A 27465-nucleotide genomic window follows, 5' to 3' on the forward strand; every position below is an offset into this window, starting at 1 on the left:
GCCCTGTCCAAACCATATCCTTTATTTGATTACCCTATATACAAGCAGCTGTAGAAAACCCATAAGGTAGATATGGATGACTGATGCATTATTTAAAACACTTAAAAGACATGAGTGACGTTTATTCTGCAGCGATGTACGGTTACAGAGATGCCCACATACTTACAGTCCCATATTCGGAGTCTGCATCCAGGATTCAAGATTCGGCTGAGAGTCGCTTATTTCCCTCTATACAAAGTTGAAGTTGAGCAACACAAAAAAAAAAAAATCATTGAACTTTATTCTTATAATATTCATAATTTTCTTGAGGGAAAAAAAAAGGCAACAAAACTCTTGACTCACTCCAGTGCAGCAGTGTGAGACTATCCAGCAACTTAATTACAATACAATCCACCGATAATTACTAAATTGGCCCTTAAAATAAATGACCCCTGCAGTAAAAAATGAGGAAAAAAAAAATTACTAATACCCAAAATCTGCACTCTTGACTATTCCAGTAAGATGCAGTGAGGGGATGCAGGGGGACAAACTTTTGTAGAATGGCACTGGTGGGGGGGGGAGGTGGTGGTGGTGGTGGCATAATTCCTCTCTCTGCATCACTGGGCTATTCAGACTGTCACTAGTGACTTCAAGGTCACCGATAAAGTAACAGTTGAGTCCCAGCAGGTGCCACAACGCATTTCACATTCGGAGTGTCACAGCTGGGCCACCGTACATCGATGGCGGTCCAAGTGAAAGGGGTAGGGGGGGGTACTCAAGTAACATGGTGCCGTGGCACAACTCTGGGTCAAGAAACGAGGGAGAACAGGGACCAAAAAACAAAAAAATAAAAGAAATGCCACAGGTTAGGGAGGACGAAGGATGCCTGGAGCAATGGGGGAGACCGGGGGGGAGGGGGTGCAGAGGGAACCCCCACAAAACAGCGCCCCCTGTAGGCAGCTCTCGGCACTTCCAGCACATGGTCGGCTTGTTCCTTGTCTTTCCCGCCAGCTCCCCTTCCATCCTCCCTGGCTGCCCCCCCCCCACCCCCACCCTCACAGCTTGAGCTCGTTGGTGATCTTGGAGGCGATCTTCTTGAAGGCGAAGGAGGTGCCCGAGATGCGCTTGAAGCGCACGCCGTTGAGCGAGAGGCGGGGCAGCTTGCACACCTCCATCTCCCACTGGACGTAGTCGTCGCTGGCCGGCTCGCCCGACATGCACAGCAGCATGTAGCGCTCGCGCAGCTCGTACTCGCAGCTGTTGGAGTCCAGCACCTTACGGATCTCCTTCATCATCTCGCCGGGCTCCATGGATGACGTGGTCTTCATGCTCCAGGTGAAGCGTAGCGAGCGCGGCTTGGGGCCTGGGTTGTGAACCGGGCCGCCCACTGGGGGCGCCAGTGAGTCCTTGTTCTCGTCGCCAGGGGGGCCGTGTGTGCCTCCCGCTCCTTTCTCGCTCTTTTCAGCAGTGCTGAGCATGGGCCTAGGGGTGGGGGACAAATGCGCAACAAAATATGAAAGAGGAAGAGATGGGAGAAAAAAAAATTAGAGCAGAAGTGACTCAAGGATTTTTCTAAGGTGAGGGGCATAAGAGGTGCCATATTAGCCAATGATAGGTTTTGAATTGGTGAGTGACGGCGGCACAGGCCAATCTGCTTTCAACTGGGTCCAGTGGACCTGTGGCCCCACCCCTGTATACAACCCTGGGAGCAAGAAAAGAAGAAGCGGAAGACGATGGCACCAAATGACGGACTAAGATGGAAGGACGAGATAAACAGACGATCGCACGTGCGAAGGAGGTGCGACTGATACATGGGAACAGAAGCGGACTCCTCCCAAACACACCTGGGACCCAGAAAACTCACCATGCCGCTACAGAGTGACCTGACCTACTTTGCTGCTCCTGCAGCGCCGCCATGGAAGGCATCTGGCAGCAGGGGGCGGGGCTATGCGAGTGCGGCATGGCCGTGCACCTGCACACAGCCTAACGGCACAACTCTCCCAGGTGTGGGGAGTTCCTGACACGGACTTGAGTCAGTCGACGGCATTCATTTTTAGCCATCTTTATGGAGACATGTTCTGGGGGGACACTGCAAAGATGTCCCGTGTCCCCCCCCCCACCCTTTACATTTTCAGATTTACCCCCCCCCCCCCCTTTTTTTTAAAAAAAAAAAAAACAGTGAAGGCATCGAATTATTTCATTAACTTTAGCATTTCCCAGAATGCATTTCACCAAAGCAATGCAGTGAGTTAAGTCCCCATGAAGAGAATGAAATGTAACACGAGCCTGAACGTGTGTGTTTGCATGCACCTGCAGGCCTCCCTTTAAAAAAAAAAAAAAAAAACCACCTCATTCTCATAGGATATAGACAATGAGCTGAGGAACCACAGTATTAAAGGCACACTGTTCATTTCAGGATGACCTACTCAATTTGCTTATATGGTCTTTAGTTAAAACTTCAAAATTATTCTTCAACCAATCAGGGCTTCCCAAAAGGATGTCCCCGATCGACCAATAGGTATGTTTTCGTTCTCTCACCTGGTGGACTCGTGCCGATCATCTCCCTCGTGTGAACTCCTCAAAGGAAAACCAACACAAGTTTAGCTGGAGCACGGCCGGTGTGAGAAGGTTAATCACCTCACCAAGGACACCCCAGACCCAAAGAGGCCCACACCTCTGGTTAGTCTGTTATGTACCTGAGGCTCAGCCCCAGCCACACTCTCCTGGAGCGGAACATGTGATCGGAAATGCTGCCCGTTCTTGGACCTAGGCAGGTGCAGCCCTGCACGATATCCGGGTGACCGGAATACAGAACATTTCTAGAGCTATGTTTCTCTACACAGTCCTCAGGGACCCCCAACACAGTTAATATTTTTGCACCCCTCCCAGCTTTCTGATTGCTTGACTGTTTGGTTTAGGTGTGCTGGGACCTGGGAGGAAGGAAGAATGTCCACTGTCTGGAAACCCCCAAGGACTGGTTTGAGAAATAGTTCCAGAGAAATATTTTAACTATCCCAAGTGTAACCTGTATATTTACTGGACTATTGGGCTGGTCACAGCAGGTTCAGCCTTAAGCCAATTTTAACCTGCAGATAGTTTCATAATGAACCAGCAGTGACCAGCTCACTCCCATGGAAAACACCCTACAGCCCTGTTTAAATTATGTATCTAGTCCCGTCATAGCTATAATACTATGAGTGACGTCTGTGATGGACAACGCCCAGATTTCTTAATGTTGACACATAGAGGTTAAGAAAGAAAAGCCAGGAGGTCCGAGGGAGCCCCCCAGAAACCACCACCATTCCCCCACTCCACCCGCAGCATGCCCTGTCCATCCAGGACAACAGTGCAGGTTTGAACTGAGCTTGCCATTCATCTCTAATATACAAACTATAAAACAGTGGATGTGGTAACTTCACAAGTTTTGTCATTAATAACATTAATAAACCTCTGGCTTCATAATCTTTGAGGGAGAGGGAAAACAAGTGCTAGTATAAATGTGACGTAAGCATCCAACACCATATATACATTCTGGAAAAGGAGATTTGTTTGCTGCCATCTGCTGGTCAATAGCAATACTGCAAAAAAAGTAAAAAAAAAAAAAAATGTATACTGCCTGCATCTACTTCTCACGGGAAGCAGCCAGTCAAGAACACAGTAGGCCAAGTGTGCATTCCACAGCCTGCTTGCTAATCACGTCACTGCAGATAGACACTGCTAAGTACAGCCCCTGTAAAAGGCCACACCTTCTTAATGAATGAAACACCTCATAGGCCACACCCATCTGAAGGCCACGCCCTATGACTGAAACCAATCTTTCAGGAAAATGGGAGAGGCCGATGAACCAGAATGACAGAGAGGCCCCCACGAGTCAGGCGTCGGCAGATGCTCAGTGTTAGTGTCGGTGAAACTTAAAAGGGAAAGAAAGGCGGGAAAGGAGCAAGAACCCAGTAATGACGCACACCACCACAGGGGAGCGCTCTTCTTTACTGCCTACCTTCTCGGTAGTCTGAAGGACAGATTTCTATAAAAAAAACAGCGGCATGTAAACAGACATGTACAGGAAAATGTACACCGACGCAGGTGCGAGCCAAATCCATATCGGTCACCTCAGATGGGCTCCCATGCCGAGTCTGTAACCCAAGAAGCGTGAGATTCTATGACGGCAGGGAGCAGGACGAGGTGGCACTGAGGACAGGGCCCAGTGGTAAATAAGTAACTGGACCACACCTTTCTTGTTCACAGTGCCATTAGTGAGCTGGCAGGTAAATCAAAATATCAAGAGCATCATCTGATCCTACATGAAGACCCCATGTGCGGCTCCGACGGTGAAAACAGCTGCTGAAACACAACCGGTCATCAGACTCCCTTCTCCGCCTTCAAGAAAAGCCTCGAGACCCATCTGTTCCAGGAATACCTCCACTAACCTGACACCGCGCCATATTCCCTGAACATTCTTAATCTTGCACTTCTTGAACAGTTATCTTAGATTTGTTGCTTTCTTTGGAAGATGTTGTGTGGATCCTGCTCCAAAATTGCCTACACTCATACATGGGCGTTCACTGGAAGCTCAATCTACCTGCACTCAACTCTAGTGGACCCCTCGACAGCATGCGTGTTTGCAATGTGCCATTTGCCTCACTTGTACTACGTTGCTCTGCACAAAAAGTACCTGCCAAATAAAAAATGTAAAAGGTGAAGATCACCAGTCCCTGGGATAATGGAAAGCGCTTTGAGATAATGCAATGCTGTGAAAATGCGCTATACAAATAAAGTTAAACTGAACTGAACGGATTTCCGTGCAAAGAAAGGAGTTTCCTGCCAGTATAATGAGGCCAGTCCCCCGGGGGGGGGGGGGGGACACTTATGGTCTATCTGTAGACCGTAGAAGGTTCAGAGAACACAGGATGGGGTCTCACCTGCGCACAAATTTGGAGGTGAACTTGCTGAAGATGCCCGAGGCCCCTGGGCGTCGGGGCTGACTGTTCCCATGGGACAGGGAGGGGGAAGCAGGGGGGCCATTGTAGGCTGGGTTCTGAGTGTCCCGCGTGGGCCGCTGGCCGGCGTGGAAAGTGCTTCGGATAGCCACCCCTCTGGAGAAGTTGGTCACCGTGGAGCTGCTGATGTTCTGTGCCGAGGGTGATGCCGCCGGCATCCTCTGGGGGCCGCTATGGAGTCATTTTTGGGAGGGACAAAAAAAGCAGTCTTTAAAAAAAAACTTTCCTCACAGCCTTTAACGTGTACAGATCGACACAGCAAAGTCGATAAGTCGGACTTACAACATTACCTTGAGGATCCGAACATTGCACAGAGAGCACCGAACAACCTTGAGAGATAAAACCGTCAAAAATCATGTGGAATTTGCTCAAGAGCCCCTCCTACAGGAAGGTTGCTAATACGCACAAGCACAAAGCGGTCATGCCAGCTTTAGAAAAAAAACGGACAACCACCAGCACAGCGAAGGCCAATTCGCACAAATCACTTTTCCGCATGCCGTTACGGTCCATGCACAGGGCGTGTGACGTAAAAATGTCATCATCAGGGGTGTCCCCGCGGACGGTGCGTGTGCAGCCCAGATCCTGGTGTTGGGCAAACTTTTTGCATGTCGACCCCGCAGAGGCAAGGAAACCGAGTGGGCGTTAAATGAGTAGCAGCATAGATGCCTTCGGGTGACACACTTGGGTGAGAAGGTGTGGATTTACCCACATATATATATATTTCTCATCGCCGCAGAAGCACAAAGATAATTAGGTGCACAAAATTCATAAACAGCGCGAACACTGGGAAAAGGAGAAGTAGAATCTCGGAACAGGAACTTAATCCGTTCAGAAATCGGGGTTTGAATACTAAAAAGCTCGAGGTCTGAAGGAATTTTCCCCATAAGAAATAATGGAAAACCAATTAATTGGTTCCTGGCCCCCCAAAACAATTATGCTTAAATATATATATATATTTTTTTCTTTAGCATTTAAACACAAAAAGAACAGGATAAAACAAGAGCAGCATATACTGCAACACATCTAAGCACATTTATCAAAACAGTCATTTGGCAAGTAAGAAAATAAAGGCATCCAAACAATATGTAAAGTTTAAAATAAATAAATAAATCGTACAATTACTGTGTAACTTTTTGGTGAGCAATGGCTACCAAAATGATATAAAAGTACAGGGTATTAGCTGATATTTTCAATACAAAAAGCACTATCACCAACAAATGATGCTATCACAGCGCATGCGAGGCTGAGACTGAAGCGTTCCCCTTTGTTTCCGTCGAGAGACGCGTCGCCTGACTCATTTCCCCGCGGGTACAAGTTCTTAGGTCGGCCTTCACGGTTCCACTTCTGAGATTTAGATCGAGTTCTAGGTCTTTTTTTTTTTTTAACTGGTTGGTTCGACTTGAGAAATTCGAGTTCTAATGAGTTCGAGTACTGAGCTACCACTGTACATCGGTTGATATGTCCTGCACTAAAAGAACATTTCACATACAACAAAACAATTAAGTGCAGTGTATTTGCAACATTTGTTCATCATCGCTAATTTTGTCACATTTCTTAAAACTTAACTATAACCATTCAACTTAACTTTAAAACAGTTAAAAAAAAAAAAAAAACTTTCCCTATACCGCTTGCATCGTTTTTCGTCTTGCAATACATCTTCCCTTTCCTGGTCCGGCAGAATATTACTGCCGCATGCATGCATGCATGCATGCATGCATGGACCGTAGCTGTCTGCTTCCACAGACAAATGTAGGTGTGTGTACTGCAGTCTGTGTGCATGATAGTGCACGGACCGTACGTGCAAGCTGAAACGTGAAGGGTGCACGAGGCTCCAGTGCCCATTAGTGAAGATCTACCGCTACATATTTTATACTGTTGTCCTCAATGCCAGCACCCTCCAAAGGAGACAATGAACTTTCATTGTCATTTCTCTGACCCTTTCGGTTCAGGAATCTTCACGTTCGCTTCTTTAAAATTGCAAGCAAAATCAGGCAAAATGAAAGGCCCATTCACACTGCAGATTCCTGATGAGTAGAGTCAGGAATGCGCCACCTGGTGGTTAGAATGCGCTAGACAGAACCTTGGCGAGTCTCCGCAAAACCACCCATATTTCCTTCCCCTCAGACATTCACGTAAACAAGGACGTTCAGGTTCCCGTCCCGTAAATGTTACAGTGGCGAGTGGGAATGCGCGGCAGGCCAGGCTGATAGCGAGCGGCCAGGGAGAAGACGGATGTAGGAGGGACTGAGAGATCAGAGGCCAAAGGTCAAAACAGAGCACGCCTCCCCAAACACAAACCAGGCCCCCCCCATGTCACATCCAAGGTAAATATGTCCACGGTATCACATCAAATGTTAAACCACTACATGCACACACGCATCCCACGCCTTTATGGACGTTCCAGGAAAGTACCGGAACATTCCTTGATTGAGCACATGCAGTACATAAGAAATGAGTCATGTGGACATCTAAATATATATGGGCATAAATGTGTGACTTTATATCGTGGCTTACATGTACCGTCTTCAAAAATAAAAAAGAAATTTAATGGAGCAATACGAGGAAACTCATGCTATCCTCACCCAAGTTTTGGTTCTCTATGGTACTGCTGAAATGACATTTTTATGAGACATTTAGCTAGCTGCCACATACAGAAGATCGTGGCTGAGGAGTCTCAGTGCACCAGGAGCTCAGACCAAGGGCGGCTACCCCCAGGCGAAGGCAGCTGCTCCTATCCCATTTTGCCCCCAACCTGTCATGCAGTCCCACTTGCCTGGACCGCGATGTCTGAAGGTCAGGGGGGCTGGAGAGGGAGGAGGAAGACAAGGATTTGTGGTGTCGGAGATGGGAGGAAGAGGAGAAGGTGGCCATGGAGGCTTGGGAGTCAATAGTGGTCAGGCTGAGGGGGAGGGAATGAAGGAGAAAACCCAGCCCAACCCCACGGCAGGGTTGGGTGTGAGTCGGGATGGGGCACAAATTAGATCCCACAAAACGAGAATGACACAGATAGATCAGACATGTGGGGGCCACCAGCACACATACAGAACCACGGAAACCGCAGAGCAGGTTTGCGACCAATGTACATCACTGTTAATATGAGGAGGGGGCAGATCAGTGTTTCGGCCAAAAAAAAAAAAAAAAGCCACACGGGAGGGCAGACGGCTGAAGACGGACAGCGTTAGGAAAACGGGATCCACGTCGACAGCGAGGTAGCAGCCAGACGCAGAGACGCGCAAGGATCCCGGGCGGAAGGGATGTGCTCTGATCACACAAACAGTAGGAACCAGAAACGGGAAGGAGAGGTGGAGTGAGAGGGGCTGCAGGAAGGACAGGGATATGCTGAAGAAGCGGATTGGACAGAAGCCTGCGGGCCAAACAGGAGGTGAACTGGGGCTGACCAATCAGAGGCTGGTGGGGGGCGGAGCTCAGCAAGCAAATTCTGACTTGGAGGTTAAAGACGTGCAAGGGCTTCGATCAGAGCGGAGGGAGAAGACGAGGGACCAGCAAAGATGGGGCAGCTCCGCAGCGCTGTAGAGGCGCATGCAGTGTACCTGCTCCCAGTACCGGACTAACAGGAAGCGCCGAATCGGCGCCAAGCTCTTTCCCTCGTTATCACCAGTACCTACCGCTGTGCTTTAATTCCCTGCACAAGAGTACCGATAACCGGGGCTCTGCGGTGGCCCTCAGTGCCCGTCTTGCGCGGTACCCGACACTCTCTGGGACGTCAGCCTGATAACCTGGAGGTCGTTTTCCCACCCACAGCCCACCCCTGCAGACCTGTGATGTGGGTCGCCTGTTTCTGATGAATTTGCAGTGTATAAAAATGAGCCCAATCTGGGACTCCTGCCATCTGAGCTGACAAAAAAAACCTTCCCAGGGCATATAGAGGGAGCAGTGGGGCGTACCTCTCCTTGCCGTTCGGGACGCCCAGGGTGGCTCTCTCCGCGATGGGCGAGTTCCGGCTTCGGGCTGTACCGGTCGACAGGACGCTATTCTGTGGTGGGGAGGGGGGGGGGGGGGGGGGGGGGTCACTCAAGGTACGGGGTCGCAGTGGCAGACGTTGGGGAGGCTGGGTGATGTGGCTTACTGTGGAGGGCGTGGGGGTGCTCTTCTTCCCCGAGGGGAGAGGGCTGGGCGGCACTTTGGCTGAGCTACTGGAACTTTTCCTCCCAGAATCCTCGGCGGCGTACTTGTTGTCGCCCTGGGAACGCTTAGAGTAGGAGGAAGAACCTGAGGAGAAAAAGCAAAAGAATTAGAACATAGATATGAAAGAAGAAAAAAAAAAAAAAAAACACAAACACATAAACAGATGAGGAAAAGAACATGATGTAATGTGTTTTGGAGAAGTATGAACGGGGGTGAGGAGGGAGGAGATTTTTACAGAGATTCAAAAACAGATAGCATCACACACAGGGAAGACAAGATCTGCTGCACGGTCGCCATGTCCTACCTTGCTCGCCACCCCGGCGTGGCTTCGGATTGGATGAGGCGCTGCGCTGTACCTTCAGTGGCGGCGATTGGACGTTGCTGTTGGTGAGCTCCGCCCCCGGGCGGGGTTTCAGCGGCAGGCTTACGCCCTCACCCAGCTGAGGACACAGGAAGTGGCATCATCACGCGGGCGTGACTCACGGCGTCATGGATGACGCTCCCTGTGGGCTTGCGTGTCATCACTTCCCCCGCCTCCACATATCGAGCCCCCTGGACTGTATCATCATCTCAGACCACCCCCCCCCCCAACCCCCGCAGTCACATGGTTACAGTATTAACCGAACAGAGGTGTGGAGGCGAACTCTACGAACCTCCGAATTCTTGTAGTCCAGCAGCAGATATGTTGCCATGACCCCATCGTACTTCTGGCTGATCAGGGAATCCTGGATTTCCGTAAGGGCAAAGCCCATCTGCAGCATGACATCTGGGGGTGGGAGGAGTAAGTTAAGGCCCGCGGGACTCCAGGAAGGAGAGGAACACGCTAAGTGATAGAGGACGGGGGGATGGCAGACAGATAGGCATGGTGAGACACGGTAGGGTGGCCCACACACCCCCCGTTGCATACCTGTCCTCTTGGGGTCCTTGTAGTCGGGCGTCGGCTCTACATAAGGCTTCAGCTCCTCATCGTCATGACCCACGTTCATCCAGCGGTCCTTCATGATCTGCTGCTGGACCAAAGCGCCGGAGAAAAGAGTGAGGGGGGTTTCGAGGACCTGGACTTCTGTGAGACAGTTTTCAAATGAAACCACTCCTGTGAAAAGTGCCCATATATATATATATATATATGTTTTATTGGAGTGAAGTTGTTCAACTGTACAAGAGCAAGACTACTGCAGGGATCCCAACGCCCAGTGGGTGAGGGTTAGGGTCGAATACCGATCACGACACGCCTGGGCCCCCGCAAGGCTCCCACACTGACCTCCAGGCTGCCCCGCTTGCTCGGGTTTAAAATGAGAAACTTCTTCAGCAGGTTCTCACAGTCGGTGGACATGTAGAAGGGAATCCGGTACTTTCCCCGCAGAACTCGCTCACGCAGCTCCTAGAAGGGGACGGGAGCCGGGCAGGCCGGTGAGCGAGGGAGGAGAGGAAGCGGAGGATTTAAAAAAAAAAAAACAAAAACATAATAATATTAAGGAGGACAGGAGGGTCAAAAGGAGAAGAGCAGCGGACAAGGGAACAGGAAGAGAGAAGCAGTGAGCAGGGGAACCAGGCCAGGTCTGACAGAGAAGAGGAGGATTAAAAAGGAGGACAGGAGAGTCGAAACCAGAAGAGAACCGGGCGCAGAAGCGAGGGTGGGGGGAATCAGGCCGGTATCCCTGAGTCCCTCCTGCATGGGGGGCTCCCGTATGCACCTTGAGGTTCTGTCCGTCGAAGGGCAGCGAGCCGCTGACCAGCGTGTAGAGGATGACCCCCAGGCTCCAGACGTCGACCTCGGGCCCGTCGTACTTCTTGCCCTGGAAGAGCTCGGGGGCGGCGTAGGGGGGGCTTCCGCAGAAGGTGTCCAGCTTGTTCCCCAGCGTGAACTCATTGCTGAAGCCGAAATCGGCGATCTTGATGTTCATGTCGGCGTCCAGAAGCAGGTTCTCTGCCTGCGGGGGGGGGGGGTGGGCGGGAAGCAGGAGGCATGTTACACACACACACACACACACACACACACACACACACACACACACACACACACACACACACACACACACACACACACACACACACACACACACACACACACACACACACACTCCCAGCACTCCTTCACCTTCAGGTCTCTGTGCACAATGTACTTCTGGTGGCAGTACTGAACGGCCGACACAATCTGCAGGGGAAACAGACCAAGCCGGGTCATTAGCACCCTCCTGTCTTACTGGTCAAGCTCAGGATTACAGCAGTTTTCCCCCATAAAACAGGGGACACCTTCAGGAACTGGAATGAGCAGCCATCAAGTTACAGATCCTTAACTGCTGCGCCAACTGCTGGCTGAAACGGCACACGGCACCCAGGCCCAGGGGAGGTCTCACCTGTCGGAACTTGGCTCTGGCCTCTTTCTCTTTCATCCTCCCGTGTGCGACGAGGTAATCGAAGACCTCACCTGCAGCGTGGAGGAAGGGCAGGAGCATACCATGAGAAAAGCGAGTGGGGGGGAGAAGAGTGACACAAACACTTGCACACACACGCACGCAAGGTTAGGAGAGACTGCGCGCAGCCAGGGACCCCGTCAGGGCCGCGCAACGCTGGGTGCAGGTGCTGCCGACGGCCCCTTCTCCCACACGCGAGCGCCAACACGCCCAACGGCGTGCCTGAATCACAAGGAGGTGACGTCACCCCCAGGGGACCAATAAAAAGGAGCGCTGGCCGGGCCAAGGAAGGGGATTTGGAGCGGGATTTCGGCTGACCCACATGGGTCTGCCAGAGCTGCCCACGTTCAGCTGCAGTCGCCCGTTTCCTTTCCGAGCCGGGATTTTACCACGGCAACCGGGCACATAGCCAGGGAGTAAAAATTTGGTTTTGACTGACGCCCCAATCCCAGAACGATGGGGATAGGGTTGCTAGACACCCCAGCCTGTATTTCTGCCTGTAACTATCACAGCTGTTTGGCTCCCTTCGTTACAGAAGAGCGATAGAGCACTGCCCCCTCAGGGCATCCTATTATCACAGCCCCACCCGCCCTGGTTATGAGGCTCCACCCCCACCCCACACTAACACCAGAGTCAAAGCAGCACACATGGGTGAGCTGACCCGCGTAACGCTAGGAATGGGCTGGGAGAAGCGCGTCCTGTCTTGTTGCGGAGTGAGTCAGGACAGCTTAAGTGACGCCGGTGCAAGGCCCTCACAGTGCCCTCAGACTCCACAACCATTTTCAGTTATACCCACGAGTGAAATCAACGACCAAAATCCCCTGAACGGTTGACTAAGTCACATTTAGCTGCTACGTTACTCGAACCCTGATCTTCGGCATAACTTCAGTAGCCAGTCCAAGGCGCTACCAGTTCTGTCATTCCCATGTGACCGAGTTCAACAAAAACGTCCTCAGGGCTCCTGAAGTGTGACAGTGAGCACAGCCGTGTCACATAATCGCTGCAGTTCCCCCCCATTGTTCATTTCATGCAGGACGATGAGCTGTACGGACATCCCAAGGCGGGGCAAACTCAGCTGACGAGCCCATTCATTCGCCATGTACCTGTCCGTCACGCACGCAGGACTTCAGATCCCAACACCCTGGGCATTCCCCTTACTCCCACTTTCACTGCACCCACAGTCAAAGTCAGCATACCATCCTTCGATCCACAAATCACGACGCGCTGGATGGCTACAGGAGCAAGCCATACATCTCTGAGGTTGTACATCCGCCTATGGCACCCAGGACCATGAGGTGTGCTATTAAGCAGGCGTGCACCGGCCGCGTCCATGCCGGAACGCCGTACGCAGCACAGAGACAGGGCCGATTCAAACTATAAGTGAATACTGGCCCCCTAAACCCAAAATCTGTGTGTGCTGATATCTAAAGAAACCTGCAAAGCATCAAAGATGGAAACTCACGGATATATAGGGCGGATTTAGCCTCTCAGCACAGCTGGGGAGGGGGGCAGTGAGAGAAAAAGGAAGAACACCTCAGTAGTAAACATGGCTGGAGTAGGTCTAACTGCTGCCATCAGCAGGAAAGCAGCTGGGGGGCGGGGGGGGGTGGCAGCTGGAGGCTTGTGCTCCGGACACAGGGGAGGTCACAGAGTCAGACAGGTTCCTTTAGAGCTCCGTAAATATCCGGCCAGGGGGAGGGCACTAAATCAAATGAGGCTCTCACCTCCACTGGCGTACTCCATTACGAGGTACAGCGTCTTCTCAGTCTCGATCACTTCGAATAACTTCACTGCAGAGAGGGAAAGACGATTTCACCGTTTGACAATACTTATGGCACGACGATCTCGTAAAGACACACGACTGCCTGCCTGACTGACTTCCCTCTATTGTTTACAGAACGCAGCTTGCACAAACCGGCCCCACAATGCAGGTGTTCTTGGAAGTGCAAAGCCATAATTTCCCTGGTAACCCAACATTCAGGTTCCTCCTGTCTGCCTCACGCCGAACCGGCACTCAGTGAGAATGCGGGCCGGGCCACACGGCTCTTTCCGACTCACCGATGTTGGGATGATTCAACAGCTTCATGATCCTGACTTCACGGAAGAGCTGTGGGACGGACGGACAGATAGAGACAGAGGAAGGGGAAAGGCAGGATGACTCGATGGCGCCCCCAGTCTTGAGCAGCGGTACTGCAGTCATGTGATTGCATGCCACATGTTTACTATGAGCGTCTACTTCACAAACACCGCACCCGGTTGTCTCTATGGGCCAGACGTCAACAACGAGTTTTACTAGCTTTCTGCTGTTTCTATGGTTTTGCGGGGTGATGTTTATTCATTTCACCGAATTAAAAGACAATGGACAGTCATTCTTCCTGACCACACCCATCTGACAGCACAGGAAGCCTAAGAGCCTAATTATGGGTTAATCGCTTCCCGCTCTTCCATCACAATAAAGTCTTCCTGCTTTACAAGAGAGGTGGGGTCAGCAATTTTTGTCACTCACCTTCTGCAGACTGGATGAATTCATCTGAGTCTTGTCTATGATTTTCACAGCCACCTAAAGTCAGGGGACACAGGGGTTCTAAACCAGGTGACGTTTATCGTACATAAGGCATCTGATTTGGGGGTTTAAAAAAAAAAAAAAAAAAATTCAGACATGCACACCCAAAACGGATTTCAGAAGTGAACATTGATCCAGCATGACATAAACCCACAGAGAAACCACTGGCCAGTGTTATAAACCAGGGAGAGCAGTGAGTAATAGACAAACATGAGTGTATGATGAGTGACCTTACTTAGTCGATGATGTAACAGGAACCTGAACCATCTAATCTCAATTCACACATACAGTCGAACAACCCCTGCCCCCGCAATCCACTCTTACATCATCTACCTGTTATTTCAACCTGAATCTTTAAACCACCCCCCCCTCCTCCAGCCTTTACACACCCCCTTTACACACCCCCAGAACATCACATCACACTGAAATGTGTTCTCGGTGTCACACAGTAAGCTAGCCACAAACACTCATCACAATGCGGTCACGGTATACCGAAGCACTTTATACTTAAATTACTAATTCAGACCATTTACATACCTGTCACCACATATTAGCAACAATATTTTCCAAACCAGGCCAACAAAGCAACCAGCAGCCCAATCAAATGCCAAAGAGACTGACACACACAGTTCAGAAGACAATTATTTCTGATTGGTTCGTGGGATCCAGTTACAAACCGACTGGATAAAATGACTCAGGGGTCAGGGGTCACTTCCAGTCTACAGGTAAACAGCAGCTAAACGGCAACTGTGCCCATGAGACATGTGCCAACAGCAGAAAGTTACATTTCTGCTGAGACAGTAATAATCCGTTAGCAAGATATGACCCAGCCTCATACGGCCCTGTAACTTCACCCCCCCAAGGAGCCTGGCTTCACACCATAAACACGAGTCTAAACTTACGTTAGGGACGTAAAACGCGACCCCTTCCAAGCCAATTAGAAGACAGCCAAGTCATCACAAAACTACGGGTGCGATATCATCGACTTTCCCACATGGCAGCCTGGCGACAGGGACACATCAAAGCCCGTTTCATCGCATGGGGTATGACCAGAGAGGTCATACATTTCAAATGACAGAAATGACAGGTGACAGGTGAACATTTCAAGGGGGGGGGAACCACAAAAAATAAGCTGGACTTGAAATAACATGGATCAGGCAGAACTGTTTCCTGAGATGATTAAGAAACGAGCACATGTGGAACCATTAGGTCATAGGTTCGCATCCCAGAAGCAAGGAGGATTCACTCAACACAAATGTAAAAACAGTTAATTCAGAGACCATATGCAAATACAGTGCAATTCGACATTTCCCGGTGTCCGATCTCTACGGCTGGGCCTCACCTCCTTCCCAGTGAGCACGTGCCGCGCCAGCTTGACCTTGGCGAAGTTGCCCTTGCCGATAGTCTTCAGCAGCCGGTACTGGCCAATGTGCGGCTGCTCGTCATTGGCGACGATGGGGGCCCGGCCGAGCGGCATGCTGGGACGCCCCCCCACCTTGGACTCTGCGTGTGACTGCAAAGAGGCGACGGGAGAGAGGTCAACCTTCTGACAGCGGCAACTCCCACAGACAGACTCAAGAAAGCCAAGAATGAAATGAACTAAATAAAAGCAGGGAAGAACAACCCAGTGCAGAATATGATCAGGTCAGGTTAGGTTAAAGATAAAGAGCCACAAGAGTATTTGAAGCGTTGACACACTGGGGAAGCGAGAATTCAAACACAGAGACAAACATGCCACAAGGACCCATCGCGGTCAACGTAGAAGTAGTGATTTGAGCGCGGCATTCCTCCACAGGGGTTAGGAGGTCGCATTGACACCACCCACCCACCCCATTTAAGCTGGGCTTTTACTCAGACGGAACTGATTCAAATCAACTAAAACTTATCAAATGGAAGAGAAAGTGAAGATCTGCTTATTATAAAAAAAAAAATCTTGAAAACAAGAAGAAAGTCAAATGACAGAGAGCTGCACTCTTTCTTTTCACAGATCCCAACGTCGGAAAGGAAAATCTCATTCCGCCTGTCTGTTATCACCGAGAAGTGAGACTGACTCACTCGTCGGCGACGGATCTTTCTTGGAAAGGCGGTGTGTGGGATTCGGACGCCTGTGCTCTCGCCCGCTTTGCCGGGGCGAGCACTAATAGGAGAGCGGAGGAAACAGAACGTCCCAAAAGCGCGAACACGCGGCCAGAAATAAAGATGATGGGTGAAAGCATTTAAACCATCAGCGAAATATGCGGCCGAAATCCGGAGCCCCATCAAAACTCAAACTCCCTTATGGACACGCGATCCCCGCAGCTTAAAATTACACGAGCTCGACTGGAGCCTGTCCGTTTGATATACATTTTGTTTGCAGCAGATGTGTGGGCCTCTGACACATCAGAAACCATGGAAACCAAAAAAGGTGCACACCGGAATAACATATACGTTTCTCCAGAACCTGTTAAAAAAAAAAAAATAAAACTTGCAAGCTGCACATAGCTCAATCCAACTGCACCTTAACGACGACATATAAACAGATGACCCGGAACCACTGATCCATGCAATTCATCCCTACATACTTAATCCCCACCCCACCCCAAGCATTTTTGGAACATTTTAAGAACATAAAAGCAGTCTTTCCAGATGTTCCTGTGCCAAAAACTAACAAGGTGAGATCGGAAGGCAGTGTGACCTTTTACCAGCCCTATAATTAGGTCACATGTCATCGTCTCCTAAGTTGTGACACTGTCTCGGGCGTAAACAGCAGGCACAGATGCTGCCTAAGGCTTTTCCGGGGAAATCGAGCTCCCGACGTCAAAAAGAAAGCCGAGAGATGCTCATCCGGACTGGCAAGACAAGCTGAACGGGACGGGCGTACATGTGGCCAAAGATGGCCTTGAGAGAGGCCATATTTAAAAACATGGGACGGCTTCACACGAAAGATGCCCGAATCGTTACTCCGTTCAAGGTTCCCCCCGAACTGGATGTGTCCGGGCGATGAGAGAAAACAACCTCGACGCTGCTCAAAACAAGCGAGACCAGCATGCAAAAGCATAGTTACATGCCACTTTCAATTTTAAAATATTAACCTACCTCTACAGGCCCCTAATGCTGATCTCTCGTTTTCCTGGGGGCACGCGAACGTTCGTAATTAATAAAGAAGGCGCTGCCTAAGAGAGGCAAAAGACACAAAGAAAAGGCCCTGCCATTGCGATTTTTACTGCCAGATGAAGCAGTTTCTTTTTTTTTCCATTTTTTTTTTAAACCATGCAATTTGCTCTGCAAGCCACTAACCAGCTATCACCATGACTACGGGAAAAGGAAAAAAAAAAAAAAAAAAAGCCAAAAGGAGTAACTGCCCAGTAACTGTTAGCGTGGCGCTCGGCCAAATGATGCCCTCGATCTGCGCACTGGAGCAGACACAGATCAGCGGTTATCGGGAAACACCCGCTATAAGAGGGGGGGCTCGGATGGGAGGCGCGGCTCACGGGGAGTCACCCCTGCAGCTACCGCGCGCCCTCTCTCACTCGCGGGGCCTGGGTGCCAAGCGGTGACGAGACACACGTGCGCCCCATCTTCGCCGAGGCCACTTCCTTCCTCCTCCGCACCCACGCACTCATTCTTCTGCACGACACGAATCAGATGCTCGCCGATGCTTCCCCAGGGGACAAAAGCTCCCCCAAGGAGCTACTGTGAGGCTTCCTGTAAGGTGTGGTGACTTTCTGATATCACATGCAAAAGAAGATGGAGGCAAATGGCAACATCATACAGGGGCACGTGGGTTAAAAACACTGCAAAATGTTTTGCAGACGGGTTGAGGCCTCGATAAACATGCTCTTGAGGGCTTCAGCTCGTCATACTTTTGCCATTTTCTCTCACCTACCTCCACCCACCCACCCCCAGGGCAGTGACAGAAGCTCACAGGGAAGTTTGGGTAATGCAAGGAAGTTTCGTAACACAGCCATGATGACGGCGTATGGGAGCGTGAGGAGCTGGCAGAACGAGTCTGGCTTCGTCCAGGGGAGCGGCAGAGCGCGGGATCAAGCCACGGCGACAAGCAGCAACACGCCAGGCAGGGGAGGGAGAGACTCTGCACACACAGGCCGGGGGACAGAAACCCCGAATGCCCCAATGGTGTGGGGGTGGCCGCTGATTATCCCCAAAACATTTGACTCTTTGCGAAGAGACTTTTCAGAGACCTGCAGCGTGGGCCCACGTGACCAAAATCCAGTATTTTCTCAAACCTCGCACCTACAGAGAACACCGAGTTCTCCAGAGATGGGCTCAGAAGCGGCCCGGTTCAGGCAGAAACCCGAGCCGCCTCCGAAACCGTGCGCCGTAACCTGAGCAGCGCTGCAGATTCAACTCAGCGGAGGCGCATGTGCCGTTTTTCTCGTTTTGTTAGCAGAAGATTAACAGAAAGTCACATTCCCTCCTATCTCGGCATTCGTGCCTTTCTTGCAGACTCGCACGCAGAATTCTTGTGTGTATCACTCGTTGTGGCGCTAGCGTGCAAGATGGACCACTGGTGGCACGTAAACAGCTGCCTTGGTACGTGCTCAGACAGACATCGGCATTAAAACGGACAAACGCACAACCATGGGGACGGAGAACCGTCACGCACAACACCAGCGGTTCCCTGCTGTTCCTTCTGACATTACCGCCGCCATTCAGAACACAGGGATCTTAACTCAAGCCAGCTGAATCAGCATTTAGCCATAAATCACACTTGTTTTTTTTTATCAATCTCATAAATACCACTTGCAGCCCAAGTAAAAGCCAAGTTGCTAGCAGGTCAATAAATGTGTGGCGTGCGTGGTTTATTGAGTTTGGACGCGGTGCCTCTAACCGGAAGGTCGTCGGATTGAATCCCAGGAGCAATAGAATGATCTTTGTCATTGGGCCCCTTGAGCAAGGCCCTTAGCCACCAGTCTTCCAAGACTCTTCAGACCCTGCTTTCTCACACACGTTATCAGACAGTCCGGCCGAATCACAAAAACATCTGGCTGGCATCGGATGAAAGTCAGAGGGACCTGTAATCAGACCCGGTGCTTATCTGTGGGAACCTCTTCCTCACTGCCTTCTCCAGGTGAGGGCGGCTTGCTGCCATTTCTGCGTGAGATTACTGCATTACGCACCAAGGGCTGGGTATGACACACAAGCACGGGTTCCAGAGCGAGCCTGTCTCACCTCACCTTCTAGCTCAGTAGCCCCACGGGAGTGTGGAAAGCTCTCACCCAGAATACCGAGGGTGAGCTTTTTGTGACAGAGTACATCTGGGCTTCAGACCCCCCCTGAATGTTCTTTATGGCAAATCTGCAAGATTCTTACCCGAGAATTTTTTATTATTTTTTTTTAAGACGATAGAGCTTCATCACATGACCTACGGACCATGATGCCTTTGGGCTTCCCCAAAACCGAAATCCAACAGTTCCTGATGTCAGCCACCCAGGTTAACAGTGCCTAATAAAATGGGGAAACACCCGAGTCCCCAGCAGCTCTCTGCTAGCTTACTTTGGCGTCAGAGTAAATCAGGGTTTCTCAGCCCAGTCCTTGGGGATCACTAGACAGTCCATGTTTTCACTCCCTCTCAGCCAATCAAGATCTCCAAATACCTGGTGTAGGTGTTTAGGAAGCCGGGAGGAATCAAAACTGTGGACTGTCTGGGGGTCCCTGTGTACTTGGAAGAAAAATAAAATAAACTGATTTAAACTGGTGCTTTGTCATCAATTTGGCTTCGGAGCTCTGCTTGCTTGGGGGGGGGGGTGTAACACAGCTATGACCAGACACTCCCAGAGAGGTTAAAAGGGAGGGAGCAGTGAATTTTATGCAAAAAAAAATAAATCAGCAGTTCAACTAATCACACCACAAATCATTATCCATCCTGATTTTTCTCCATAGATAAACTGAATATTTTTCTAAAAATGGGACATTTTAATAATACTCCAGAGAGAAGAGAAATACAGACACCATAATATAATAATACACTCGAGTCTCTAAAATAAAACTACAGATTCCAATTGCAGGTCCCTGCCAGAGAATGAAGGCCAGTTTTTTTGGTATCCGATATTCACCCGTTCAGGAATATAAATTAATGCACATTAATGACTTAAAGCTACCCACTGGTCTTTGGTTAGACATTTTCATAGAAATGGGCAGCACTACCAATGCAGCGAGTCACAGTTAACACGTAGCAATCTGGGTTCAGCTCTGAGGATCACCGCACAGAGAGATAAGACGATCGGCTGGAGGAAGAGGAGAAACTGACACCTGAAGGAAAAGCTGTGAACAGACAGGACAGAAAGGGGGAGGGGGATCAAGAGAGAGAATGCCACCTTCCCAGACACGCGACACTTGAAATGGCAACTGGAGAGGCAGTAGATGGCAGGCAATGGAGACACAGCGAGAATGTAGAATGCAAAGACGACGCAGGGAAGCTCCCTTCAGAATGCTGAGGTGACCTGCAGGAGCCGGGAAACGGACTGGACAGTTGGATGTAGGGAGGAAAGAGGGATTGGGGCAGAGATGGAAGGAGAAAGGGTGCAGCGTTGAGCCCACTGTATAGGGTGGAGGGAGTGCGAGACCCAGAGAGCCTCCATCAATCAGACTGCGAAGTCGATCATCGTCCTCAAGGCCCGGAAAGCATGCGCGTCTCTTATACAACGCTGACACGGACGATGTCGCTCTCAGAATACAAGCCAGGTGCAATTGATGAGCCAAGCAAACAGCCATTGGGATCACAGAACCAGGGTACACGGAGGAAAAAAAAAATGTCAAAGGATGGCCTTAAGCATGCACGTGGCCGCTCAGTGACTGCAGACAAGAGGGCCTGACCCATCTCCAGCCCATCTCAGAGACAGACGCATATCCCCTGTCCTCTGCGTCCCCTCGGGCAGCCCGGCCTCGACACGGGTAGCAATGAGCACCTGGGGCCCAAGTTAAACCTATTTAGTGGATAATTTTACCATTAAGGATGCAAACTCGAAACCCAAAGGAGACTGGACGGGTTCTGCTGTGATCTTAGGTCTGGGACCTTCAGCAGAAATGCTCCAGTAAAGCATCCCCCAACTGTGACGTAAAGCTGTGAAGCAGTAAGGTCTGCACACAGATCAGGCCACTGCAAATGTTTTGCAGGTTCCTGGAAAGGTTCTTTGGGCTCCTAGCAATCTCGAAAAACGTCCACCAGGAACACGCAGCAGCCCAGCAGCTACAGCGAAGCAAGCAACATACGCACTCACACTGGTTTGCAACGTCGACGACACACTAGGACAAGAAAAACGCACAATGCAAGATCGGCTTTTGAAGCAGTGAGAGGTTCAGCCGAGTTTCAACCATTAATTTCTTGCTCCAGCTGAAGATTTGGTGGCCTGGATCTAGCTACACACTATTGGTAACCACAGTTGAACAGACAGCAACAGGGTCTGCATGGAATGGATCCAACCGCAAGTCAGACGACAAACGTGGTTATGAACCAGCAGCACCTGCTGGGCCGCCGCCAGCCCTGGCAACAGCTCCAATTCACCATCTTGAGGGTAGGAAGCTGCAGGTTTCATGGCCCATATCACCTTTAAAGCTCCAGCGAACGACGCTGCTGAGGAAAACCAGCCTGGCCTAATTCTGCGTTCCAGTTTGTGCCAAAGATGGTCCAGCGGGGCGTTGATCCCATCTCAGGGACAAACTGTTTCCAAGTTTTTTGGGGACTGTGCTTAGTGACACTACAAGTCTGGATGCCCGCCGCAACTCCTAATGGCCACTCGGTATCCAGATAGCCTGACATCGTCATCTCCGGGCCAGATAAGTCACCAAATTGGGGTTTGCGGCTCGGTGGGTTTGTGGCTCGGAGGCTTTGACCTCCGTGCCTGTGATCAGGAGGTCTTTGGTTTGAATCCTGTGCTTACCAAAGATGAGAAATGCGAAAACGCAATCCAAACACATTACAAACCCCTTCTCAAACAATTGGCAGTTTCATTTCCACTGTCAACTGCAGGTCAGGCATCAACAATTATTAACCAGACTTCACACCCCCTAACTCCTGCCTCATTCACTCAATGTGTAACATTTCACATTAAATCAAGAGCTTAGACATCACCAGCCTACAGTGAAATTCAACAGCAGGGACATTCAGCCTCGTTCAGCTACATGCAAATAGTATAAGGAACATGTTTCACATTTATTACGGCGAGTAATCTGAACTTCCAGCTGCCAGGTGTGTTCCGTGCCCCACTCACCAGACAGTGCCGAATGATGTCAGGCTGATGTCTCCCTGAAGCTCACATTATGACCCAACTTCTTAAACCCCAAGATCCCGCTTTCCGCTATAAGGCTCTGCGCAAGTGCAACATGCAATTCGGCCTGTGACAGGACCCAAAGCACCAGAAGCCATAAACATAGCGGGCAGGGACAGAAGGGCGGCAGGTGGGGGACAGGGTGATAAAAGGGGTGCGGTTAGGCTTGTGGCTTGAGTACTGGGGTATAAATATCGCAAGGGGCTATTCATAGGCCACACACTGAGACAGCCAGGATCCAGACAACATCTAAACTACCCCTGCCCTCACTTCTATTCTCGATTTACTCCACCCCTCCCCCCCCAAGGGGGCACTGGGTAAGGTGGCAGTTAAGAACGTATGCTTGCAACCAATAGGTTGCCAATCCTAGTCCCAGGAGAGGGTCTGTTGAGTCTCACAGCTGGATACTGAAGCAGCTCCTTAATCGGCTACTTTTGAAAACAAATCACTAGTAAATCCCACAGATGACCTAATACGCAAGACCATTTCAAAACATTAAAAACACATGGGATAAAAACTGTAAGTTTGAAAAGAAGCGTTCTGTTTGTTTATTCGCTAGGCAGAGACTGCACAAGCAGACATGTCAACCTCCACAGAACTTCCCCTCTCATTCAGAGGGCTTCTTCCATCACAAGATGTGCATGTTATCTCACAAACAATCAAAACAAAAGCAGCAACAGTGACAAGTTCAAACGCCGAGCCGAGGACGTGAACTCCTCATCTGAACTCACGGGAAAACGATCAAGGTCCAGCAGCTTCAGAGAGCTCTTTACTGACAATAATCTTGTCATTTGACTTTTCTAGCTGCTTTTTGTGGGGGGGGGGGGGGATAATTATACAAAACAAAACATTTTCAAACGGGGTCTACAGAAAAAGTCTGTCAGAGAGCCTAGAGGGAAACATCACCGCAAACTGAACATGACTTTGTTGCTTTCTCACATTTGTTTATTCCCCTGTACTAAAAATATTATAAATTTATATATATGGAAAACGTAGACAAGGTGACAAACGGACTGATTTGTTGTATGATAGGCAGAGACATATACTAACAGTGACCAATGCTGGATCGGAAATACCGAGTAATTCACACAACAAAAGACAAAGTAACCTGGAAACGAAACAGGCAGGCAGCCACCCTCCCCCATACATGCACATCAATCGTAACACAATGACGGACAGGCACTCCCCTCCGGAGAGATTCCCACGCCCAGTGAGACTGGACGTGCCGGTTTTCAGACAGCGGAACGGGCGTTGAACGTTCCTCTCTTCCCAAAGTGTCCGAAAGCCATGAACGACCCTAAACTCTTTAATTTATCTTAACATCAGCTGAACGGTTGGAGCCCAACCCACCATTTCTATTTCATCTCAAGACCATAATGAGCTACTTCCTGAAACAATCCAGTTTAAATCTGTAAGATTATTATTATATTATCGCAGTTGCTTTAGCGGCATTTTTATCCCCCCAAAATTACCTCCCGATCCTACACACGACCACACCACAAAGCATCACGATTTACTCAAGTGCGTGGTCGAATACAGACTGAGCAGCCAAACGTACTCTGTACGGGAATCCCAGTTCCCTGGATGGCATTTCCCCCACCTGCCGCCGCGGCATCCGGGGCGCCGACGTAGACATTGGAGATTCCCCCCGATAAGTCCAGGCCCGGAGCACGCGTCGAGGGAACGCCGAAGCGAGACGGGCCAAGGCAACAAGCTGATCCACGGCGACTCGCGAGAGAGGGGAGAGGAATCGAGAAAAGGGAGAGCACTTCCACCTAGAGTGAGGCACACCGACACTCAGGTAAAAGGCTCACACCCACAACGTCAGCGCCAAACCAACCGCTTCGGGTTCCCGCACGGAGCAGAACGTTGACGACAGCTTTTTTACCTCGAGCATCTTGTCACAAGTTGAGGGCAAAACAATGACGACTACGGCTCCGGTTCCTGCAGGCCAATCGAACCCTCCCGGCCGCCTCTTAAGCAAGCCGGAGCCGCTGCTAGATCTGCAGGGCAGAGCCGGGGCCGGATGCCTCACAGATTACAGAGGCTGGGCTGGGGAGGCCGGCCCTCAGGGGCCGAGGCATCGCTTTTGTCATGGGCCCCTGACGCAAGCCACGACACGCATGTCATGAAACGTGATGTACAGACAAAGCTGTGAACCATGAGAGAACACGCACGCCAAAGAGACCTTCATCCTGATCGCTTACACTGGTGCCCACCGGCAAAAAGCAAGCAAAAGCAACAGAGAGCGATTATGAACTTCAAGTGAATGCACTCGCCTCAAATTTCCAGATACGCATGGGATTACAGACATTAAAAAGGGATAATATTATTTCCATCCATCCATTTTCTATACCCGCCTGTCCTAAGCAGGGTCGCGGGGGGTCCGGAGCCTATCCCAGGAGCTATGAGTGCAATTTCATTTGACATTAATTTGGTAGATGCTTTGATCCAAAGCGATGTACTTTTTTGTGAAAGGAGCCAATCCCTGCAGCACTTGAGGGAGGGGGGAATAAAGGAACTCACTCAGGGGGCCAGTAGTGAAATTACTTTGCCAACCCTGGGTTTCGAACTGGTGACCTTCCCACTGAGTCTTAACCCACTGAGCTACATACAGCACCCTCATATTAAAAAGCAAAGCAGTCCATTGCATACAGCACAGGCATCAATAGCAGAATACCTTGCTGTTAACGAGTTGTGCCACTTAAACTTAGCAAAATTACTTCCTTAAGGGTGTTTGGACTTCATACTCCACAAATAGGGAGAATGACAGCAATAAGACACACCAAAATAAAACCAGTAACCATCTGGTTTAACCCAGCTGAGACAAGAGTCTCAAATACAGCAATGGCCCCCTACTGGGGGAGGGGGGGGCTAGGGATGCCACTAAGCAAATATATTATGGGATGGACAGCTTATCCCAGTCACCTCCAGTCCATGCTGTCACACAGACAGTGTGGACTCCAACAGTGACCCCTTACAAGCAGATGTACTACACTTCCTGGTCAAACTCTAGGAAGCACTTGTTCAGGGGGGGGGGTGTAATGTCCCTATGATGAGTTAAACGGGCTTCTTGGTTACACGATCACCTAGGCGACACGGTATAGCGCGACCAAAGGGGATGTCTGGAACGGATCCCCCTGATTTAAACACCAGACATTTCTTAATACCAGCAAAAGCCATCTTTACATTAAGTCGCACCGCCCGTGTGTGAAAAACGGCCCCCGTGGGTGTCGGGCGCGTCTCTGATTACTCGTAGGCGGCGAACTAGTGATCCCTTTAACTAGTTAACCTGGGGAGGCGATTAGGGCGACAGCAAAAACGCCCGGCGAGCCGGTTCATCGACCCGCGTTACCCAGGAGAGCCGACTTGCAGGTCGGGACGCGTCAAGCGGCCCGAAGAGTCCGGGGGGGGGGGTTACACATACGGTAGGCAATGAAAAGGGGAAGCGCGGCCAGCTAGTTACTCACCCAACTAGTTAACTGCACCACAACCGAGCTAAAATGAAACTCAGTCGAGGCAAACAACATTTTATCTGGGCTGCCTCTGTATAACCGCAAGCGCGAGCCGGCGTCGCGATACGCGACTATGCTCCTCACTGACAGGAATTAAATGTGAAATTAAATTAAAAATTTAAAACACCCCCATGTTATCGGTTAATATCAGAGACCCCGTGGGAGTTTCCAGCAAAAAAAAAGCAGCGAAACCGAAAGAAACCGAGCTCATCGCCGGCGCTGGCCGGCTCGGTGTGACGGCTCTCCTCCCCTCGACGTCGGTCACTCCAAAAAGTTCAATTGCGGTGTGGGATAGACATGTCCGGACATATTAAATGTGTTTTAAATATCACATTTTTATACAGTACCGGTAGTTCGAAGCAGCCGGCTAGCCGCCCCCCCGGTAGGTACCGAAAGTCCCCCCCAGTGGACGCCCGCGGCTCTCCTTACCTGGCCGGTCGAGTGCTCGGCGGCTGGCAGCAATGGCGTCGGCGTTGACATGTCTTATATAAAAAACAAAAATTAAAATTAAAAAAAAAAAGTAGGGAGGGGGTAGAGGAAGCTGCTCAGGGTCCGAAGCACATCGATCTCCAGCTGTCAGCAGGAAGAGGGTGTAAAAAAAAAAAAAAAAAAAAAACACACACACACACACACACACACACACACACGCCGCGATCAACAAGTTGGCTCCTCCATCGGCACCCGGCTAGAGAGCAGCTGGCCGGCGGCAAGTCCCTTGGCGGCTTCGCTCTTCAGCCACCGACGGATAAAGTCATATATCTTTAAAAAAAAAACGATAAACGGACAGGGAGGCTGTCGGAGAGCTAAATCGCGAAGGATAAAACACCGGTGCAAGCGGTGGGGGGCCTTCCGACGAACGTCATCTGTTACATCGGGGTGGTGTTTTCTCTTTCCCCACCCGCTAAATCCGTCCCGGCTGCGGATGAAGGGAGGAGGGGAGCGGAGGTCCGCCGGCTATGCGGGGGCAGCCGGGCGCGGCGGCTCCGGGGGCGGCGCTCTCACGCTCGGCTGGCGCGTGCCGACTGGGCCCGGGGATCCAGACTTCGGTCCGAGTGGCAGCCGGCTCGCGGGACTCGGGCGACCTTCGACAGGAGAAAGAAATCGGGGAGGGGGGAAAAAAACAAACTAGTGGATCAGGAAGAATGAGGTCGCAAAAGGGGGAGAAAAATGCGGGCAAAGAAGAAAATCCGGGTGTGGAGGCAGCGCGTACACCTCGGCATTACCGCAGCCAGCGGAGAAATAATCTGAAAGTCGCCCCAAGTCAGGAAAAAAAGGCTGTCGATTATATTGCAGCAATAAGAAATGGCCGGGGTGTTGCAAGTCGAAGAGGAAGGAGAAAAGAAAAAAAAATCAACGTCTTATAAAAGCAGCCATGATCTTCCCGGTTGTACGCACAGGTGCTCCGTACCTTCCGAGCGCTTCGGGAGGGGGGGTAGTCGGCGGATCTCCGAAGGCGGACGGCACTCGGTCGGTGCAGTGCCCGAAAGCCGACGCTGCATCTGCTGCTGAGCCTAAGTACCGGAACAGGCGCCAGGGAACATGGCCGCTGTGCGGACGGTGCCGGAGGGGAGGAGGGTAACGGGG

General features: G+C 50.6%; 1 protein-coding gene across 11 annotated transcripts; it reads right to left on the reverse strand.

Annotated features, from left to right (window-relative positions):
• Positions 1–27418, reverse strand: LOC125721842 (serine/threonine-protein kinase MARK2-like). Of its 11 annotated transcripts, XM_048997974.1 has the most exons (21): positions 27290–27418; positions 26311–26963; positions 15442–15612; positions 14043–14096; positions 13595–13643; positions 13261–13326; positions 11480–11550; positions 11221–11277; positions 10817–11053; positions 10384–10503; positions 10030–10129; positions 9776–9888; positions 9427–9562; positions 9064–9206; positions 8882–8970; positions 7750–7875; positions 5267–5305; positions 4899–5147; positions 3977–4003; positions 2518–2556; positions 1–1461 (listed from the first exon to the last, which is right to left on the reverse strand). In XM_048997974.1, exons 2-21 carry the CDS (start codon positions 26359–26361, stop codon positions 1035–1037), a joined length of 2364 nt encoding a protein of 787 aa, XP_048853931.1. In that variant the 5' UTR covers positions 26362–26963; positions 27290–27418; the 3' UTR covers positions 1–1034. The 11 variants fall into 11 exon arrangements, with proteins under 11 accessions (XP_048853931.1, XP_048853935.1, XP_048853929.1 ...); XM_048997978.1 differs by lacking the exons at positions 26311–26963; positions 27290–27418 and adding an exon at positions 24255–25745; XM_048997972.1 differs by lacking the exons at positions 26311–26963; positions 27290–27418 and adding an exon at positions 23925–24232.
• Positions 27419–27465: the final 47 nt, after the last annotated feature.

Source organism: Brienomyrus brachyistius, unplaced genomic scaffold, assembly GCF_023856365.1.
Source record: "Brienomyrus brachyistius isolate T26 unplaced genomic scaffold, BBRACH_0.4 scaffold35, whole genome shotgun sequence".
Classification (NCBI taxonomy): Eukaryota; Metazoa; Chordata; class Actinopteri; order Osteoglossiformes; family Mormyridae; genus Brienomyrus; species Brienomyrus brachyistius.

What these genes read in the sequence shown, in the direction of transcription:
- LOC125721842 (XM_048997972.1), bottom strand. Translation starts at nt 24,002, where the DNA reads ATGTCTACGTCGGCGCCCCGGATGCCGCGGCGGCAGGTGGGGGAAATG. An exon ending in AACTGGGATTCCCGTACAGA is followed by an intron (nt 15,613 to 23,924) that starts GTACGTTTGGCT and finishes GCCTCTTTGCAG; the next exon opens with TCACACGCAGAGTCCAAGGT. An exon ending in CTTCAGACATCGCGGTCCAG is followed by an intron (nt 5,306 to 7,749) that starts GCAAGTGGGACT and finishes TTATCTCTCAAG; the next exon opens with GTTGTTCGGTGCTCTCTGTG.